The sequence below is a fragment of the Phoxinus phoxinus genome, assembly GCF_949152265.1.
Source record: "Phoxinus phoxinus genome assembly, chromosome: 13".
In the NCBI taxonomy this organism is placed as follows: Eukaryota; Metazoa; Chordata; class Actinopteri; order Cypriniformes; family Leuciscidae; genus Phoxinus; species Phoxinus phoxinus.
Genome location: NC_136888.1, coordinates 467886 through 487676, shown reverse-complemented (window position 1 = coordinate 487676; position 19791 = coordinate 467886). Strand labels below are relative to the sequence as shown.

General features: G+C 40.8%; 1 protein-coding gene across 1 annotated transcript; it reads right to left on the bottom strand.

Moving 5' to 3' along the window:
* Positions 1 to 12681: 12681 nt before the first annotated feature.
* LOC307009415 (uncharacterized protein) lies at positions 12682 to 19260 on the bottom strand. Its single transcript, XM_079633160.1, has 3 exons — positions 19131 to 19260; positions 18732 to 18913; positions 12682 to 18619 (listed from the first exon to the last, which is right to left on the bottom strand). Exons 1-3 carry the CDS (start codon positions 19252 to 19254, stop codon positions 13055 to 13057), a joined length of 5871 nt encoding a protein of 1956 aa, XP_079489286.1. The 5' UTR covers positions 19255 to 19260; the 3' UTR covers positions 12682 to 13054.
* Positions 19261 to 19791: the final 531 nt, after the last annotated feature.

The window sequence follows — 19791 nt, the reverse complement described above, 5'->3', positions numbered from 1 at the left end:
CAATGCATTGGAATAGGGAGTCAATGGGGCTGTAATCGTTAGGCGATAGGGCTAAGTAGATCTGTGTGTCGTCTGCATAGCTGTGGTAAGCAATTTGGTTCTTTCTCATTATTTGGCTCATTGGAAGCATGTACAGGTTGAATAGGAGTGGCGCAAGAATTGAGCCTTGAGGAACTCCGCATGTCATGGATGTCCACTCAGACTTATGGTCTCCTATACTCACATAGTAACCTCTCTCTTCTAAGTATGACCTGAACCATTTTAGGACTATCCCAGAAAGACCCACCCAGTTTTCCAGCCTGTCAAGAAGTATGTTGTGATCGACAGTGTCAAAAGCAGCACTGAGGTCGAGTAGCACCAACACTGATAATTTGCCTGTATCAGTATTTAAGCGAATATCGTTAATTATCTTTATGAGCGCTGTCTCTGTGCTGTGATGCGATCGGAAACCAGATTGAAAATTGTCAAAGTATCCATTCGAGCTTAAGAATTTGTTCAGCTGATTGAAAACAACTTTTTCAATGATCTTGCCAATGAAAGGAAGATTTGAGATCGGTCTATAATTGCTTAATATAGTCTTATCCATATTACTCTTTTTCAGGAGGGGTTTGACAACAGCAGTTTTCAGGGAGTTTGGAAAACTTCCAGAGAGAAGTGAGGCATTTACCACTTCTAGCAGATCTGCTTCTAAGCTGTTTAACACACTTTTGAAGAAAGATGTGGGAAGAGCGTCAAGGGCGCAGGTTGATGTTTTAAGGTGCTGTACGGTTTCTTCTAAAATTTTGCCATCAATTTCCTTGAAATCAGACATAGTAACTACTTTCTCAGGTTGTGGTCTGATCTGTCTGACCCCAGTGCAACTCAAGGATGTGCTGATCACCTTTCTGATATTATTGATTTTCTCAGAGAAGAAAGAAGCGAACTCACTGCACTTGCTGTCTGAGAGCATTTCACTGGGAATCTGGCTCGGGGGGTTTGTCAGTCTCTCTACAGTAGCAAAAAGAGTGCGTGTGTTGTTTAAGTTGCTGTTAATAATATTTGAGAAGAAAGTCTGTCTAGCTTTGCCTAATTCCATATTGAAAGCATGGATGGTGTCTTTGTAGATGTTATAGTGGACTGCAAGTTTTGTCTTCCGCCACATGCGCTCTGCTTTTCTGCATTGTCTTTTCATATTTTGCACTGCTGTTGAGTTTCTCCAAGGTGCTTTTTGTCTACCACTCTTCCTGACTTTCACAGGAGCAATATCATCAATTACACTTTTAACTTTTGAGTTAAAAGAATCAAGGAGAAAATCAACAGAGTCAGCAGATATGCTTGGTGTTAAAGATATAGCCTTCATAAATAGTACACTAGTGTTCTCATTTAAGCATCTCTTCTTGACAGACACAGATCTAGCTTCAATGGCAGGAGAGATCAATATATCAAAGAAAATACAGAAATGATCAGACAGTGCTACATCCTTAATAACAATCGATGAAATGTTTAGACCCTTACTGATAAGTAAATCTAGAGTGTGTCCACGATTGTGTGTCGGTCCATGTACATGCTGCGTCAGATCAAAAGTTTTTAAAACAGTTTTGATTTCTTTTGCCATATTGTTTTCTGCATTGTCTATGTGAATGTTAAAATCTCCAGAAATAGCAAAACAGTCAAACTCTGAGGAAATGGTTGATAACAGTTCTGTAAAGTCCTCAGAAAAGGCTGAAGAGTATTTTGGAGGCCTGTAAACAATTATAAGTAAAATGCGTGGAGCACCTTTTAACACAATACCCAGATATTCAAAAGACGGGTAATTACCAAATGATATTTGCTTACATTGATAGACATCTTTAAAAAGAGCAGCTACTCCCCCACCTCTCCTACCGCTCTGCAGACACTCATAAAAGTGAAGTTAGGAGGGGATGTTTCATTGAGGACAGTTGCACTGCAGTTGTCTTCTAGCCAAGTTTCATTTAGAAACATAAAATCCAGGTTGTATGTGGTTATTAAGTCATTGACTAGAAGTGATTTGTTTTTAAGTGAGCAGATGTTTAAAAGTGCTAACTTGACAGTCTTACTTTTTGTACACACAGCAGTCTTAGTTTGGCGTGTAATAGGCACCAGATTAGATGGGTTTGCTGTACGGCTTTTGAAGGCCTTAGACTTTCTATCATGTAATCGAACAGCAATAGAGAAAGATACAGGCACACAGGGTTCCCGCTTGTTCTGTAAACATTTGAGAAAGTTACTGTTATCATAGCGGGGACCCGGCACATATCAATGAGAGCTGGTATCAGTTGTTTTTAGTTCACCTCGAGCCGGAGGAGGAGGGTGTGACCCCTGTCGTCGTGGCAGAGACCGAAGAACTCTTGCAGGAGGAGGGGGAGGGCGAGCGGGGCCTGCAGGCTTTGGTGGTTTTAGGGCCTGCCGTTTTTTGGTTGATATCTGGGGGCTTGCAAAAGAGTGTGATAGTTTGGTTCCAGCATAGACCAGTTTTTCCATTTTCTCTGAGAAGCCCAGAAGTGGAGATGGTGGAGATAGAGATAGCGTGTCTGGTGAGAGGGGCTGTTGCTCTGGTGTTATCGGAGGCTGTAATATGCTGTCCTGGTTTCCTTGGCTGTTTTCCAGGAAGTCGTCCTTGGGTGTTGAATCTTGGAGCAGTTCTAGTATGTCACAGTCTGTCTGTGGGCAGGGCTCAGCTGAGATTGTGTCCGTGAGCAGAAGTTGTTGTGGCTGAGTGGTGTTATCATTGTCCTTGTGTGACGTGTCAACCGCATGTCCATTCAGGTGCTGGAGTGAAGTCCTGTGGTCATTCATACTGTGTCCAGGTGTGTGTGTACCATTCAGGTTGAGTGGATTGGCACACACTGCAGAAGGATGATTGAGGGAGAAGTAGATATTGTCCTTTAGCACTCTTGAACCAAGTTTGTTTGGGTGGAGGCCGTCCTGTTGGAACAGTTGCCTCTGACTCCAGAAAAGATTGAAGTTGTCAATGAAGTTCACTCCTTTTATATTGCAGGTTTTTTGGAGCCATGTATTAAGCCCAAGCAACCGTGAAAACCTGTTTGTTCCTCTTGCTGGGAGTGGGCCACTTATGAATGTTTGTACTTTCAGTCTTTTCAGTGTTTCAAACAGTTCATTGAAATCCTTCTTAAGGAGTTCTGACTGCTCTTTATGAATATCATTTTTCCCCACATGAATGATGAGTCGATTTGCAGTCTTATGTTTCATCAGAATGTTCTCAAGTTCCCTGTTTACATCAGAAATTGTTGCTTGTGGAAGGCAGCACGTAGTTGTATCCCTGCTACTAGTGTGTCGGATAATGGAGTCACCCACCATCAGAGTCGTGTGCTCGGCTGTGCTCTGAGCTGAGTGCCGCTGTCTGCTCGACCTTGAGCGCAGGTTAGCATCAGTGTTAGCTACTGGCTTATCCAGTCTGTGTTCGATCACATTCATCACGTTTGGAGATTCCTCATTTACATTCATTAATACTTCAAATCTATTCTCAAGATGTATAGGCGGTGGTAGGAGACCAGTGTTTGCAATCCTTGTCAGAGCCGTATCTGGGTTAGAGGATGCTATTGCGGCAATATGTGATACTCGTGACAATCTGATGTCTCGAGTGCCTTTGGGTCTCGCTCCCTGATAGTGCCATCGATTTGTAAGTCGATCGGCTTGTTTCTCTACACTCAGTATGGCCTGTGGAGGAGCAGTAGATTCATGAAACTCACCGGCTGTATGCTGAGGGCGTCCATGACGGAGCTCTGTTGTGTGTTCCGTCTGGTTTGGTGGTCCCGCAAATAACTTTGTTTCAAGAACTGCAATCCTTTGTAAAAGTCTGTGGCAATTGCTGCAGCAAGTAGATTCCAGAAGAGGCATTTTCTCTTATCCTTATGCAGTTGTGTTTTCTCTTCCCCGGAATGTAAACTTTCAGTGGGAGGCTGGTCGAATAAAATAATTCAGCTTTTTTGTTGTAATCCAAGCGTTTGAGCACTGTGCTGATTTGCTGGAGTTGAAATTAGTTGATAAAAGAAGATAAAATATAAAAATATAAAAGCGATAGAGCAAAGCGCGGAGCAGTAAGCAAAAGCGTCCGAACAGTAGCTGAGCAGGAAGTAGAGTTATCCTCTCTGCGTTCCTCTCTTTCCTTTTCAGCTGCAGAGAAGCTCGTCCATGCCTTTGTCTCCTCCAGGCTGGATTACTGTAACGCACTCCTGTGGGGAATCCCTGGCAGGAGCCTCCAAAAGCTCCAGTTTGTGCAGAATAGTGCTGCCAGGGTCCTAATGAGGGTGCGAAAACATGAGCACATTACCCCTATCCTAAAATCCCTTCACTGGCTCCCTGTTCACTCCCGCATAGAGTATAAGATCCTCTTGCACACCCACTACTGTCTTCACGGTGCGGCCCCCACATACCTTACTGATCTCCTTTCCCTACACACCTCCACCCGGACCAGAGCAGGCAAACGGCACCTCCTGGTTACACCTAGGATACGGCTCAAGACTATGGGCGACAGGGCTTTTAAAGCATCCGCTCCTCGTCTGTGGAATTTCCTTCCAGAACAACTCAGAGCTCCTAAGACTGCGGATGTTTTTAAAAAAGAACTGAAAACCTTTCTTTTTAGAAAAGCGTATTTTTAATTATTTTTAAGTATTTGCGTATTTGTTTAGTTTTATTTTGTTTTTATTTATATTTTTTATTCTTGTAGCACTTTGAGATTTGATGTCAAATGTATAGTGCATTATAAATAAAAATCATGATGATGATGATGATGATTTTCAGACCGGATTTAGACCGTACCATAGTACCGAGACAGCTCTTGTTAAAGTCACAAGTGATTTGCTCTTACAGTTTTTCTCACTCGCTTTGGTACATTTCTCGAATCATCCTCGACATTTGCAAAACAGTAAGTGCATTTCTCAAAACAATTCGTACAAAGAGCAAAACACCATGGATTACCTGCAAAAGCCAGTCTCTTGCTCAAAACCTTTAGTTCATCTCTCAAGAGTAAATGTGTCAATGAACATGTCTGTGCCATCAGAATGACAAGTCCTTGTGTCATTGTGTACAGATAAGACAGTCAAATTGTTTAGTCATATTGTCAATATAACAGTGTACTCTGGAGGATGTTCTGATGTAAACTATGGCTGAAGTTTGGATGACAGTTACTGTATTGAAATGTACAAAGCTGCGCTCCTTCTGTATGCCATATATCCATTTCAAAAGTACAAATTTACACACTATTGTACGTGATTTATTGATTAAAAGACTCTGGATAGGATTCACACTTTTACTAGTGGTCTGACAAAATTTTATTGTATATAGAAAAGAAAAAGAAATAAGGGCACAAAGGAGAAAATACAACATTAGAAAGACAAACACAGGAAAGAGCCCTTACTGTACGTACACACCGCCGCCGACTTGATCTGCAAAGATGCTCTGGCCGCCCTGTCAAGGATGCTTGTAAAAGCGAATTAATTGCATTCCTGCTTCGTAAATATTTCCAAAAGTTGCGCTCATCCTCAAATGTGTATCACTGGATCATTATGGATCATCGTGAAGTTGTTGTGTTTGGTGATGTTGTGTTGTATTTGCGGAGAAGACGTCGGACTCGGAGATTTTGCTTTGGTAGGAACGAAAGTTTACATTGTATGTTTCTCCGGCATTTGCGTGAAGGACGTCTGTATTCCCATAGGTTGCCGACCGTTTTGCCTCTGCTTGCCGCTGAACTGCGTCATAGCTCATTACCATAAAGTTGAGCTACTTTCAACTTTCTGATTGACGCTCTGGTCGCTCTAAACGCGACGCCGATGGATTTGACGCTCCTTGAGAAGCCAGCTTCCATTGAAAATGAATGACTTCTGGTAGCTTTGGAAGCTCAAGTCGGCGGCGGTGTGTACGTACAGTTAGGCAGAACTTTGCTTTTGCATGCAGCACTGTACAGTGTTTCCTCTATGTTGATTGGGTAGTGGCGGCCCGCCACGGCTAAATTTCTGCCGCCACGGTATCAGAATAGGGCCGTACAGTACAAAAGCGAAAAGCCGTCTATCATTGACACGCGCTTCACACAGCGAGCGGGCACGCGCACCACCCGGCTGACAAGGGAGAGAAAGAAAAAGGAGAAGAACTTGAGTCGGTGTGTGCGTCCTTGAGAACTGTAAGTGATATAACTTTGTTGTCAGTTAATTTATGCCTGATATTAGTCTATAGTTCTTGCTAATTTAAATTAATTTAAATTAAGTTAACTGGTGATTTTCGTTGTTTGTATTCTTCACCTGCTAGCTAAATTGCACGTGGCTGTTGATTGATATAATATCGTCGCAGGGCTAAGCGATTGCTGAAAGCTCTTCCTCACGTTTGTATTTTAGGTGCATAATTTACATGCTGAAGTAGTTACACTGCATTAAGATTATGTAATTAATAGTGGGTTTATTATTATTATTTGCTATATAATATATAGAAACGTTGTTTTCTGAATGATAACGTTATTATTCATTTACTTATTTTTCAGATGAGTTTGTTAAAATATTTCTCTGTGAAAAGGAAGACGCCTGATGATGAAGACCAGGTATGCGAAGTTCACATTACCTACAGTGTTTAAGGGAAAGACAACGCTTAGGCTATCTAACACATATAGAATAGCCTACGTGTGCACTGGAAGGTAGCGCGCTGCTCTTCAAAGCGCAAGTTGGGGAAAGTAAAAAAATAAAAATAAAAACGTGCAAGGACGTCACAGTAGACAGGTCTAAATCTAATTTGCATTGAGTTTTTTTTTTTTTTTTTTGCATTGAGTTTTTTTTTTTTTTGCTCAGATACACAAAATGCTTAAAAACAGTATGGAGGAAACACTAGTGGTGGCTTTTTTTACAATGTTATTACTGGTTGCCTGATGAAATATTAGACAGGAGAAGTGCAGGTGGTGGATAGAGGAGGAAACCAGAGAGAAGTGCAAGTGCAGAGTGAAGCAGAAGAGCACAGTGTGACAGGAGAGAGGGCAGAAAGAGAGGCGAGTGCAGGAGGAGATGGCAGCAATATAAAGAAAGCTAAGCACAGGGTCTCAGGCTGGGATCCTGCATGGGTAGACAAACCAAGGTTCCACCCATGGCTCTACCACACAGATCATGGCAAGTACTCCGCAGTACACCATATCAGGCATTTCTGTGATTTTTAGTCTAGTGTTTTAAAAATAATACCAAAACAAAGACACTCTTTTTTTCTTTTTTTACAGGAATGTTTTGCCGCATATGTCGGCAGCATAAGCAGGCCCCCAAGCAAGGTGTTTCCAAACGGCCATTTATAGAAGTAGGTAGCGAAATCTACAGAGTTGACTACTTAGATAGACATATGTCAACGGAGCACCACAAGCAATGTGTAAAATCACATGCCTTATTAGCACAAGGTAATTTTAATAATTTTATTCAATTTCATTAAAAAAGATATGTCCAATATAGTCTGTTTTTGTTGCAACATCCATCAATGATAAGTATAACAGATATTTTACGATATTTTTTGGAGTTGCTGGGGTGTAACTATTTTGAAAAGCTAAAGGTGAATAATTATCACACTACTGTCTTATAGTTCATATTTACATTTCATATCTACAAATAAGCTATCTTAAAAACTCATAATATTTCATGTATAATATAATTTACTTTTAGATTGGAAAAAAGTCCAACTACCGGTCTCACGTGATTATTGATGAGATGCTGGAAATATTGGCCAGAGTGGTTGAAGAACCAATTCTGAAAGCGATTCAGTCCTCTGTGGCTATTGGGTTGGAGGTAGACGAGAGCACAGATGTGTCTGTTAAAAGGCAACTGGATCTGCACATTCGGTATTAGTCAATTGAGAGTACAATAAGTAACCACTGGACTGGAGTAAACCATATATGTTTGTGATGTATTTATGTATTTTTTATTTTTCAGATATATGGACAATGAAGGGCAGCTCTTCAGCCAGTTCCTGGACCTGGTTAATGTAAGTGATGGGAAGGCTGTAACCATTGTGGCAGCAATAAAGGAAGTGCTGCACGAACGTGCCAACTAATAAGCTCTATGGGCTAGGAACAGATTGAGCTGCTGTAATGACTGGTAAGAGTTAACAAAGAGTCATTTAAGTTGCATTTGTTTTTAGTTGGCTCAAATTTGAATTGGTTATTGCATGCCTCTCTTTTTTTTCTCTCTTTTCTTGTAACAGGAAGGTTGAATGGTGTAGCAAAGCAGCTCCAGGATGACTTCCCCTGGTTGATGCCAGTTGCTTGTGCTGCCCATCGCCTCGCCTTGGCATGCAGGGATGCCTCATCTGAGGTTCCCTACATGTCTACCTTTAGGGACCATTTACAGCAGCTCCATCAGTACTTTCAGATCAGTGCTAACAGAACAGCTGTTCTAAAAGCTGATCACAGTCTTTAGGCCTTGAGAACTTAAAAGTAAAGGTGAGAGAAAATACTTTCTGCTTTTAACAACAATTCTGGTCATTATTGTGTACTCAAGATGCAATGGGTGCTATAATTCATCTTTTACACCGCTACTAAAATATTTTTCAGCAAGTAAAGGATACACGCTGAATGTCACAGCACCTGGCAATTCTTACATTGCAAAAGAACCTCAGTGCTGTCATGACTGCCTTGGCAGAGGAGACTGAGGTCCATAAGTGCCCAGTAGCCAAGGGCCTCTACGGTTTTTGCTGCACATACCGGTTTGTGGCCTCAGTATACCTACAGGCAGATGTACTACCACACTTCCACAGGTCAACTTCCTGGCCATCAAAGAGCAGGTACTTTTAACATGCATCTCATAACTGTAAAGCAGTACAACAAAATTTTAGGCTGTTCAATCAGTGTACATTACATTTAAAAAACTGCTGATGATTGTGCAACTGCCTTTATCAGGTTCCAGTGACTGTGGCATGCCTGAAGAACATCAAAGATGCAGGTGATACACAGCCCCCTGGCTCATTCTTGGCCCAACTGCATAGGGACCTTGACAACCCTGCAGGATTGGGTGCATTTAACATCGTCGATGAGGAGGAAAGGGAGAGGAGAGGTAGAGGCCAGGTAAAGCCCACAAGAGAGGTTCTTTGGTCCCGGTACAGGACACAGGTACATTTGTTTTGATTGGCTGCTAAGTAGTAGTATCCGTCTAAGAAATGTATATATTAAAATAACAGAGCCCAGTCTTAGTTTGATTGACATGTTATTTCCACAGGGAGTCAATCAATAACACTTAATTTTCTTTTTGCCCTGTTTAGGTAATGGAACCGTATCTTGATGGCCTCCATGACAGCCTTGACAGAAGGTTCCAAAACCTTAATATCATGGGAGCCTTTCACGTGTTGGGGCCCCAAGCAGTCAAGGAGGACGATTCCATCAACTTTGAAAGCATCAAGACCCTGTCCACCAAATTCCTGCAGCAACCGGACAGTCATGCACTGCAAGAATGGTTGAAAGGCTGCAGGGGGACCATCTAGCAGCATTCTATGCTACTCCGCATCAATGGGCCACCTCTTTCTGAATTCCCCTATGACCGAGCCTTGGACTTATTTTTCCAAAAGCCAAGAAAAATTGCACAGCAAGGCACACAAATGAATTTGTTTCATTATGAATGATTTGTAGATGTTACAGTAAGTGCCTCAAATATATTTAAGTAATAAGTATATTATTTGTGTTGCAGCAAAAAGTGTCAGTCCAGTTTCATACGTAAAACTTTTCCCGGGGAGGGTGGTGGTGGTGGTGGCGGCGGCGGGCGGGTTGGGGGTTGTTCAGACAGACCTGCCCCCACTGCTAAAAAACATCCTAATGGAAACACTGCTGTATATATGTTTGTCAATTACAGTTTTTCTCAGTCGCTTTGGTGCATTTCTCACATCACTATTTACATTTGCACAACAGTTAATGCAGTTCTCAAAACAATTAGTACAAACTGCAAAACCTAGTTGATAACCTGCAAAAGCGTATCACTTGCTCAAAATGGATAGTTCATTCCTCAAAAGCAAGTACTCATGTCAATGAAAGTGTCAGTGTCATCAAGATGAAAAGTCTTGACACCATTGCTTATGAACAAGATAGTCAAATGGCTTTGTCATGTTTTCATTATGACAGTTTACTCTGTAAATGTTTTCCAATGCACAAAAGTCAGATATTGGTGACACTACCTGAAAATGCTCAAGACAGCAGTAAATACTATTTGCACAGCCATTTGAAAAATACAGTAAAGTTACACATTACTGTATTTAGTGAGGTAACTACAAGACACTGAATGTTTCACATTTTTACTGCATATGCTCTTTGCAATTCTAATTTGTTCACAGCATTGTGCAAAAGAAAAAATACACCCTTATTTACAACAAACATAAACTCCCTTTGGGTAGAGCTGTGCACAACTGTAAACAATACTGCAGTACATATTGGAACTGAACATACAACATACATAGTACTGTAATCATTCATGCACATCCAGACGTTCCTCTCTGTCTGGCCACATAATTTCATCATCACAGCAAATATCATCTCTTGCAATGCAATCCAGAACAACAGCATGCTTGCTCAGATGGTCTCCAGTTAGACCCCTCTCATTCTCAGGGATTATGTCCCTGTAAAGAGTGTCTAACAAAGTCAGCAGATGTTGTGTGTTGAATGGAGCAAGACTGGGGATATGACATTTATACACACCTGTTCTCCCGACGAAATGTTTGAATAATTGAATTTACAGTGGTTCTCCCAACATTTGGCTGCACCCTTCGACCAGCCTCAGCCGTTGTGAGGCCGTGATTGAAAATATGATCCACAATTGTAGCCCTGATTTCATCAGTATTGTAGAAATGGTACTATGTCCTGCTTGGTTCATATATGCTTGTAAAGTGGGGGTTTATGGGATTCAGCTCTGACAGTGATTGTAGAGAAGTGGCTTATCATTGGTTGCAACTACAGTAATGCTTCACACACCCCTTCGCATCAGTGAAAGTTGAGATTCACCTAAGATAAATTGTTCAATTTAGGAGACATTTTCAGGAAAAAAAAAAGATTAAATGTTTTTTGTAAAGTTTGCTTGACAGATTTTGACAACTAGTTCAATATTTTTGTATGTAATGACTCAAGCAATGAAAGGAGGACTATTAGTTTTATATGGAATGACTATTCAGCGTTCACAAGTATAGTTAATTTTGACTGACATGACATAAGCAAATGATAATGTTAGAAAACAGCAGAGAGTTGTTTGAAAGCAATTGATGCATGTCCAAAAGCATTTGCAATTTGTTGGAAGGAATGAGAACTGCTACTATGATGTGCACAAATGACTAAATGTTGTGGAGGTTGAACTAACTGTTGTGCAAATGTAAATAGTGATGTGAGAAATGCACCAAAGCGACTGAGAAAAACTGTAAAGGTTCATGAGATGCAACTTTGAGCTATTTCAGAGAACTGGTTTCTCATTGTTTGATCTACATTCTCTTCATTAGTAAAAGTCAAGATTCACCTGCACAATTCATCAATTCATGGCACATTTACAAAAAGTTTAATAGTAGAAAATATGCTTGACAGTTTATGACAACTAGATCAACCATTTTGCATTTAATGACTTATACGATGAACTAATGACTAGATGTTTTGAGGGGTAAGACTATTGCATAGAGAACTATTTAATACATTTTGAGCAACATGGCATTAGCAACTGATAATGTAGTTAACCGCAGAAAATTGTACATAATCAATTGCATGAATGTACCAAAGCAATCGCAACTTGTTCAAATGAATGTGAAACTGCTTTTATAATGTGCACAAGTGACTAGATGTGGAGGTTGAACAAGTAGTTTTGAGAATTTCATTTCTGATATGAGAAATGCACCAAAGCGACTGAGAAAAACTGTAAATAAAAATCATGAATATAATGAAAATGTAATAAAAAGAGATTACTTTTTACATCACATTTCTTTATTTCTAAGATATTCTGTCGTAGATAACAAGGTTGCTGTATATATACCCACACGTCATATACTTTTACATTCACATCCATTTCCTAATCACAACAGTACTTTACAGGTTATTACTCAGTTACTCCTTTCATTGTAGTTTTATTGATACAGAGTAAACTACAACATATCATATCGACATCTCATTTTGTGCTATTGATTCAACATTTGCTTTATAAAATGCTGTGATTTCCTGCAGAAAGTCTCAAATTATACATAAAGTACAAGCACTGAATAATCCATCAACATCTTTACAATTGTCACTGTTGGCAGTATTTTAAACATCATTCAACATACAAAGCATAATGTATTTTGAAATTACTATAAATCTTACTAATGCTATTGTTTGGATAAAAAAATTGATTTCATACTTTCAAGGATTTCATTTAATATTTGCAGTTACCTCTGACCCAACTTAAAAATGGGTTTGTCATGATCTCTTTAGCTAGACAAATAATAAAAATAAAACAAAATAATCATCATCTTAATCATCAGCAGCATGTCGGTATGTGCATCTCATACAGTTTTGGTTTCAAGTACATACAGAAAGCAATTTACAAACTGAAGTGAAGTGCTGAATGTGTGTTTAAACCTAGTGTGATCTCAAGAACAAAACCTAAATTAAAACAATAATAAATAATGGTAATTCCACAGTCTGCAGAACTTCAATTTCATATGTAAATGTTATGTGGTGTTTTTTTTTTTTTTTTTTTTTTGGGGGTGGGGGGTGGGGGGTGGAGGTTGGGTTTAAGGGAAATTTTGTAAAATCTGCTAATATTAATCTTTTTAAGCTAGATAAACTTGAGTCAATTGCATTAAAGGATAACTCAACCCTTGGTCAGAGCCTGACTCCACCCACTGGCAATGGGGGGTTCAACGCAGACGTTTTTACACCATATATTGTAGAAGTAAAACACTTTATACCCAAATGTCAAACAATTTACTTGAATCAATGAACAGCATTAATAAAGCCACAGTCTTACAGATCATTAACTAAAAAAAAGTTGTTTTAGGGTTTGGTTACCCTTTTAGTACACCAAAATGTCATGAATTTCCTAGAAAGCCTTTGTTTTGAGGCTACAACAAGACTGATTTAGAGAAATTCAAATCAGAAGTATGTAGAATTGCTCTCTTCTTCACTCTGATATTCGTCTACACAGTTCTCCTCCAGAGTTTTAATGAGAGTTGCCAGAGTGCTATTAGGGTCCAGCAGAGACACTAGAGGGACATTCACACCTCTATCATTGAAGATAAGATTCTGCAGAGTCATGGCTAACATTGAGTCAATGCCTAAATCGAAAAGATGAACATCATCAGTCAGCTCATCCATCTCAACACCAGTCGTTTCGCTAATCATGAACCTCAGATGATCACGCGGTGAGGATGATTTCTTGGGTTGTCCCGTTGTAGATAAATTAACTCCAGCTTTACTAATAGCTTCCTCTACTATTTTGAACATGCGTACACGCAGTGATTTGTTCTGACCGAGAATGTTATTCCAGCCGTTTTTAAAACTGAACCTGCATACAACCTGTTGAGGTTTGTTCATCAAGAGGCACTGCTCAAGACTTTCATGGATTTCTGGAATCTCCAAAAGCATGATTCCCCTTATCTCCAGAAATCTTTGGACACTGACTTTGTTCAACAAAAGACCAAGATTCAAAGCCCCCCAATTAATGGACTGTCCAGAAAGCCCAATGTTTCTGCGATACTGACAGAAAGTGTCCATGAATGTATTAGCCGCAGCATAATTCGTTTGTGAGGCATTGCCAATGAAGGCAGAGATGGAGGAATAGCACACAAAGTAATCCAGTTTGCACTGTATGGTAGCACGGTGAAGGTTAATCACTCCGTTTACTTTTGGCCTCATAACTTTCTCAAAAAGAGATTTGTCAAGACGTTCAATCAGCCCATCATGCAGGACAGCCACACTGTGGAATACCCCTTTGATGGGACTGGATGGAAATAGTTTTCCAATGTTAACAATTGTCTGGTCCACTTTCTCAGATACAGAAACATCACATGACATAGACTTAATGACAGAACCCCAATGGCTACTGATCTGACTTATCTCTTGTTGCATCTGAGGGTTTGGATTTCTCCTAGACAGAATGACAATGTTTCCTCCCCCTTTCTGCGCAATAAACTTTACTGTCTCAAAGCCCAACCCTGTTAGCCCACCTGTGACAATATAGACAGCATTGTTCTTGAATAGACTGTGTTCTAGACTGGGCAACACTGGAATGTCAGACAGCTGGTTCTTGTCTTTACTGTTCAGGATAATAATGGGTAGGATCTGGCATCTGAAGTATGATTTAGATTCTTTTACAGACAGAAGATCAGTATCTTGAGATTTCACTCTTTGAACAGCTGTTGCCTCCAAAGAAAAGGACTTTCTGTCCAATTGCATGGATTTTAGCCAACGGTATATGCGTGGCAGTTGCGTTTGCAGAGACCCGTTTTGCATTATCTGGGGCATGAGCAGGGCATGGAAGCGGACTTCCTTATTTGTCCCTCGGAATGTTGTAGTTTTGAATGGGAATTCTGTTTGGTTGTCGTAGACAAGAACAATGTCTTTGATCCCTCTAACACTGCTAGCTATTTCAGCGGTTTCTACATTATAAGGAGGTAGAAGAACAGCTCCTGCAACCTCACTAAAATCACAAGACAGCTGATCAGCCTGCGTGCTCACTCTGACGTTCCAACCTGATCTGTTTGCTATAGTAATTAACACATTCATCAAAGCCGAGTCAGGAACAGTGGAGAAAATGCCCAATTTCCATTGCTGTTTAGCTTTGGGTAAAGCCTCATGCAAGATCTCCCAAGCCAGTACCATATAAGAGACACAAGGCACGTCATTCAGGAATGAAAGCCTTTTTGCTTTGCAGCAAACAGCTGCTGGGAGAACTACTTTAGTGGTGGCAGCCACAGGGTAACAAGACACAACGTGATCACCCACTTTAAATTTGCTGACATCTTTACCCACAGCTGTGACAGTACCACTGAAGTCAAGGGCTAAGAGCTTATGGTTTGCATTCGTGTGCTTGTTCCAATACAATGTCTGACCATATTTCAGGTCAGAAATGCTGACTGGAAAGTAATCGGATGAATGAACACAGATTTTACTGAGATGGAGCTCTATATTTTTTCCTTGAATTAGTTCAATGGAATTGTCCATTGGAATTGTTGACACTTTTGTCATTAAATATGGGTCAGATGTTTGCAAGATGAAGTCTTCTTCATCCAACATGTGGATGTTTTTTGAAGAGATTGCTGTGGTTGGCAAAGGTGTGTGGGTGATTTCAGGTTTGAGAATTTTGCCCTCCTTCACTACTAGTTCGGGATATTTGTTACAGGGGTATGATCTGAGGACCTGAGCCAAAGCTTTGATGTCTTCAAAAGTGGCAGAGCCCAAGTCAATCAGCTGGAAGGAAAGTTCTGGCAACTCAGCTGCACATGCTCTTGTCATGCCTAACAGAACAAACCCAGGGTTGATGTGGTCCACTGTGCTCTCAGACAACCTATAGGTTATTACTCTGATGTCACCTGGGAAATTAAGTGCCTTGAGATATGTGACAAGCTTTCGGAAAATCTCACAACACCCTGCCATACTGTCCAAGACCTTCTCTGATTCAAGAGATGTTAGGTCTGCATCCCCCCACATGAACAAAATTTCCTGGAAGTTTTTCTTTACATTTGAAATTTTCAGCTTTGACAAAAGAAGTTCAACTCCATCTTCTAACAGTATGTTACTACTTGAAGAAGAGACATATCTAGATGTTGGGTCCAAGTACTGTTGCAAAGTTTCAGAAATTCCTACCTGGTCAGAAAAGACCAGTGCCTTAATTGGTGTATCAAATGTGGCAACTTCAGAGATGATACTGAAATCGTTGTGGAAGAAGTACTCTTCGACTACTTGGGAACGACTTCCTAGCTTTCTGATTTTCACATGCTTGAGTTCAACTAACACCCTACCCTGTTTGTTGGCTAAGCAGCCACATATGTCGAAATCATCTTCTCCCATATGCACTGTTCTCAGATATACAACCATCTCCTCTTGCAATGGTTCAAATACAGTCAGGCTTCCAATTTGCACAGGATATTGGGGTCTTTTTGATACACGCCCTTTAGCTGCAAGGACAAGTTGCATGACGTAATCCAAGACCACAGGGTGAACGTGATAGTCATGTAATTGAGGCAGTAATTCCTTTGGGACCTTCACAACAGATATAGCCTCTCTAAATTCTTCCCCACAATAAACATCTGCATTATTTCTGAAGACAGATCCATACTCAAATCCTGCTTGACTTAGAAGTTTGTAGAGTTCTTCATTAGTCATGTGGGATGTGCATCTTTTGTAAATGCAGTCTAATGAAATGAACTGTTCTTCAGGAGTTCTACATGGCTTTGCTTCTACTGTGCCAAATGCAAAGACTGCGGAAGTAGACTGTATTTTAAAGTTGCATGTGTTATCATCCAAATTGTCTGAATGATCTAGCTGTACTTTTATATCTGGGGCATTCTGGGTGAGAACAAATGGACTCTGGAATGTTACGCTGAGCTGCAGAGAACTTAGTGGAACCTTAGGTTTTGCATATGCCATGTAAGTTGCTAAACCCAGCTCTGCATAAAATGCCCCAGGAATGATGGCAACCCCACTCTGCTTGTGGTCCTGCAGGAAGGCCACGGATTCAGAGGATAAATCACAGCTGAACACTGAACTGTCTGTACCCATTTGTGTAACTACTGGATGGTTGCCAGTAGGACTGATCAACTGCAAATGAGAAGCGAAGACATCTTTCTTCACATCAAACTGGTATCGTGGGTAGGGAACTGGTTCAGTCTCAAAACCTTTGTAGAACACTTCCCAGTCCACTTTGACCCCAAGCTCAAACAGTTTGGAAACAACAGAAAGCATTGTCTCGTGATCTTTATCAGGCTGCACTGAGGGAATCACAGTGAAGTCATTTCCCAGAGTCTCTGTGATGTACCTCTGCAAAGCTCTTCTTGGAGCAATTTCAACAAATATCACACTCCTTTTGTTTTTAGCTGCAGACTTTACCGCTTGTTCAAATTTAACTGGTTCTCTGATATTTCTTGCCCAGTATTCACCCGCAATAAAATCTGAGGAACACAAACTAACACCTGTCACTGTTGAGAACAATTCTGTCTCCAAAGTATGTGCCTGCAATGAGCCTATACTCTGTTCCACTTTGGATAAAATGGGATCCATCTTGTGACTGTGGTATGCTGCAGGTACATCTAAAATGCGAAGGAACAAATCTTTCCCACTGGGTGAGTTGCTCAAATTCTGTTGCAGCCTGTCAATGTCATCTGCATCTCCTGAGAGGGTGCATGACTGAGGGCTGTTATAAGCAGCCAGACAAACCCTTCCCGAATAAGATGGAAGAATTTTCAAGACTTCAGAAACAGCCATATTACTGACTGCCAGCATCTTCCCTCCTGTCACAGTGCTTTGCAGAGAACTGCGATAGTGGATGATTTTCACAGCATCTTCAAGTGACAGCAAACCAGAACAATGAGCCGCAGCGACTTCTCCAATAGAGTGCCCCAAAACAGCATCAGGACTGATGCCCAAGTGTTTCAGGAGTTTGACAACCGCAACCTGAATAGCAAACAGAAGAGGCTGGACAATCTTAGGATCAGATGGCTCTGTGCTTTTCTCAGATTCACTTTCCAGCATCTCTATCAGATTCAAACGTTTATAGCCTTGCAACAGAGTTTCAATCTTCAAAATTTCCTCTCTGAAAACTGGCTCTTGTTTTAGCAGCTGCTTGCACATACCCTGATATGTAACACCATTGCCACAAAACACAAAAACTAGCTTGGAGTCTGTCTTTGATGGTACAAGCTTTTTCTCCACAGCAGCAGTAAGTTTATCTTGCAGATCTGCCAATGATGATGTTTGAAATACTTTCTTGTATTTGTGTTTAAAGTGACTTCTTCTACATGCGGATGTGTACAGTAAAGACTGTAGATCTGATATTTTCCCTGTGCTGATCTGTTCTGCCGTATCTTCAATAATATTTTTCATGGATTTTTCTGAGGCTGCAGAGACCACAAAATACTGATGGGATTTGCTTGTCAGCTGGGCTTTTGGATTTATTGACTGCACATATTGTCTGACAATTGCATGTGCATTTGTTCCACCGAACCCAAAGTTATTGATTCCTGCAGACCTCCCTGCTCTGCAGTCACTGATCCATTTTTCTGCTGTGGTGGGGATTTTAATATTGAGAGATTCAGTGTCTATGCTGGAGTTTTCCATGGAGTAGAACAATGATGGCACAATGGTTTCGTGCTGCATCATCAAAAGAACCTTTATGAGCCCTGCAACACCTGCGGCAGATTCGGTGTGTCCAATATTGCTTTTAACAGAACCAATGATGAGGGGCCCTGTTTTTTGAGGTCTTGCTTTGGCAATGACTTTTGAGATACTACCTGCCTCTATTGGATCTCCAACTGGAGTCCCAGTCCCATGAGCCTCAATGTACTGGACACTAGTCAGGTCAGTCTCTGTTGAGTAGATTTTTCTAAGCAGCTCCTCCTGCTGTACCATGGATGGTTTGGTGATTGGACTAACGCTGTGGCCATCTTGATTTACTGCAGTTTTGCCGACGATACCCCAAATATGATCATGGTCTTCAAAAGCCTGTCAAAATATGGTTGTGTTTTTTTTGTTGTTTGTTTTTTTTGCAGTAGTTTATCATTAGGTACATTGCTGTCATAGTGATGTGTTTATTTGAGACAATCTTTTAATTTACCTTTTTCAGAGGCTTCAATAGAACGACCCCGCATCCTTCACCTCTGCCATATCCGTTTGCTTTGCTGCTGAAAGGTTTACTCGTTCCATCAGTGGAGATCATTTTTGCCTTGGAAAGAGTCACAAAAATGGTCGGCTCCAATATGCAGGTCACACCGCCACACAAGGCCATATCACAGTCTCCTGTTGAGTGGAATACAGATAACCACAAAACTTAGGGTGGTGGTAAGGGCAGCCGAACGGCTAATAATATAATTCAAAAGCAAAACACACATGAAACATGAAGCATCTAATGTCTTTTGCACAGTACTGTATATTAGTACACATACAATATACAATCTTCTTAAATTGTGCAAATAAGTTGATCCACAGGGTTTACATACATATTTTTGAAGACTACCTTGTTTTATGGCTTGACAAGCTAAGTGAAGGGCGACGAGGGATGAGGAGCAGGCACAGTCAATGGACAGTGAGGGGCCCGTGAAGTTGAACATGTATGAGATGCGGTTGGCAGCTATGCTCATAGCGGAGCCAGTGCCGTTGGTGTGGTCTATGTGTTTTGGGTTTGTCCTCACATTTGCCAGCTCAAAGTCTCTGTTCATTAGGCCTGAAAAACAAGCAAACAAAAACCATGTTAGACGTGTTAGCTGGCGATATGCTTTTATCCAAAGCCACTTACTGAATACCTATTACAGTTTAAATGCCTTTCTCAAGGCAACAATAGTTGCAGGGCTCGGGCAAGCAGCATTTCAGTTACCTGCCCTTAGCTGTGGCCACCTCGTGTGCGTTTTGTGCTGTGACACAGGAATTAAAGCACAAGTGCACATATTGAGGTCAGGGAAAGTTAGCTCCCTCTTGTGAACTGGGGATTTGAAGAGACAATCTATGTGGTATTTAGCAAAGCATCTTAACCAAAGGCTGCTCTGAAGGTACTTCCCATGCAGTTAGTGCATATACATTTTCACTTGGTTTAAAAGACACCAAAACTGACACTTTTTTCATTATTGATCCTATATGTAGTTTAAATGTTACCCAAAAACACTCCTGTTTGCGTTCCACTG

What these genes read in the sequence shown, in the direction of transcription:
- LOC307009415 (XM_079633160.1), bottom strand. Translation starts at nt 19,254, where the DNA reads ATGAGCATAGCTGCCAACCGCATCTCATACATGTTCAACTTCACGGGC. An exon ending in TTGTCAAGCCATAAAACAAG is followed by an intron (nt 18,914 to 19,130) that starts GTAGTCTTCAAA and finishes TCCACTCAACAG; the next exon opens with GAGACTGTGATATGGCCTTG. An exon ending in TATTGAAGCCTCTGAAAAAG is followed by an intron (nt 18,620 to 18,731) that starts GTAAATTAAAAG and finishes ATATTTTGACAG; the next exon opens with GCTTTTGAAGACCATGATCA.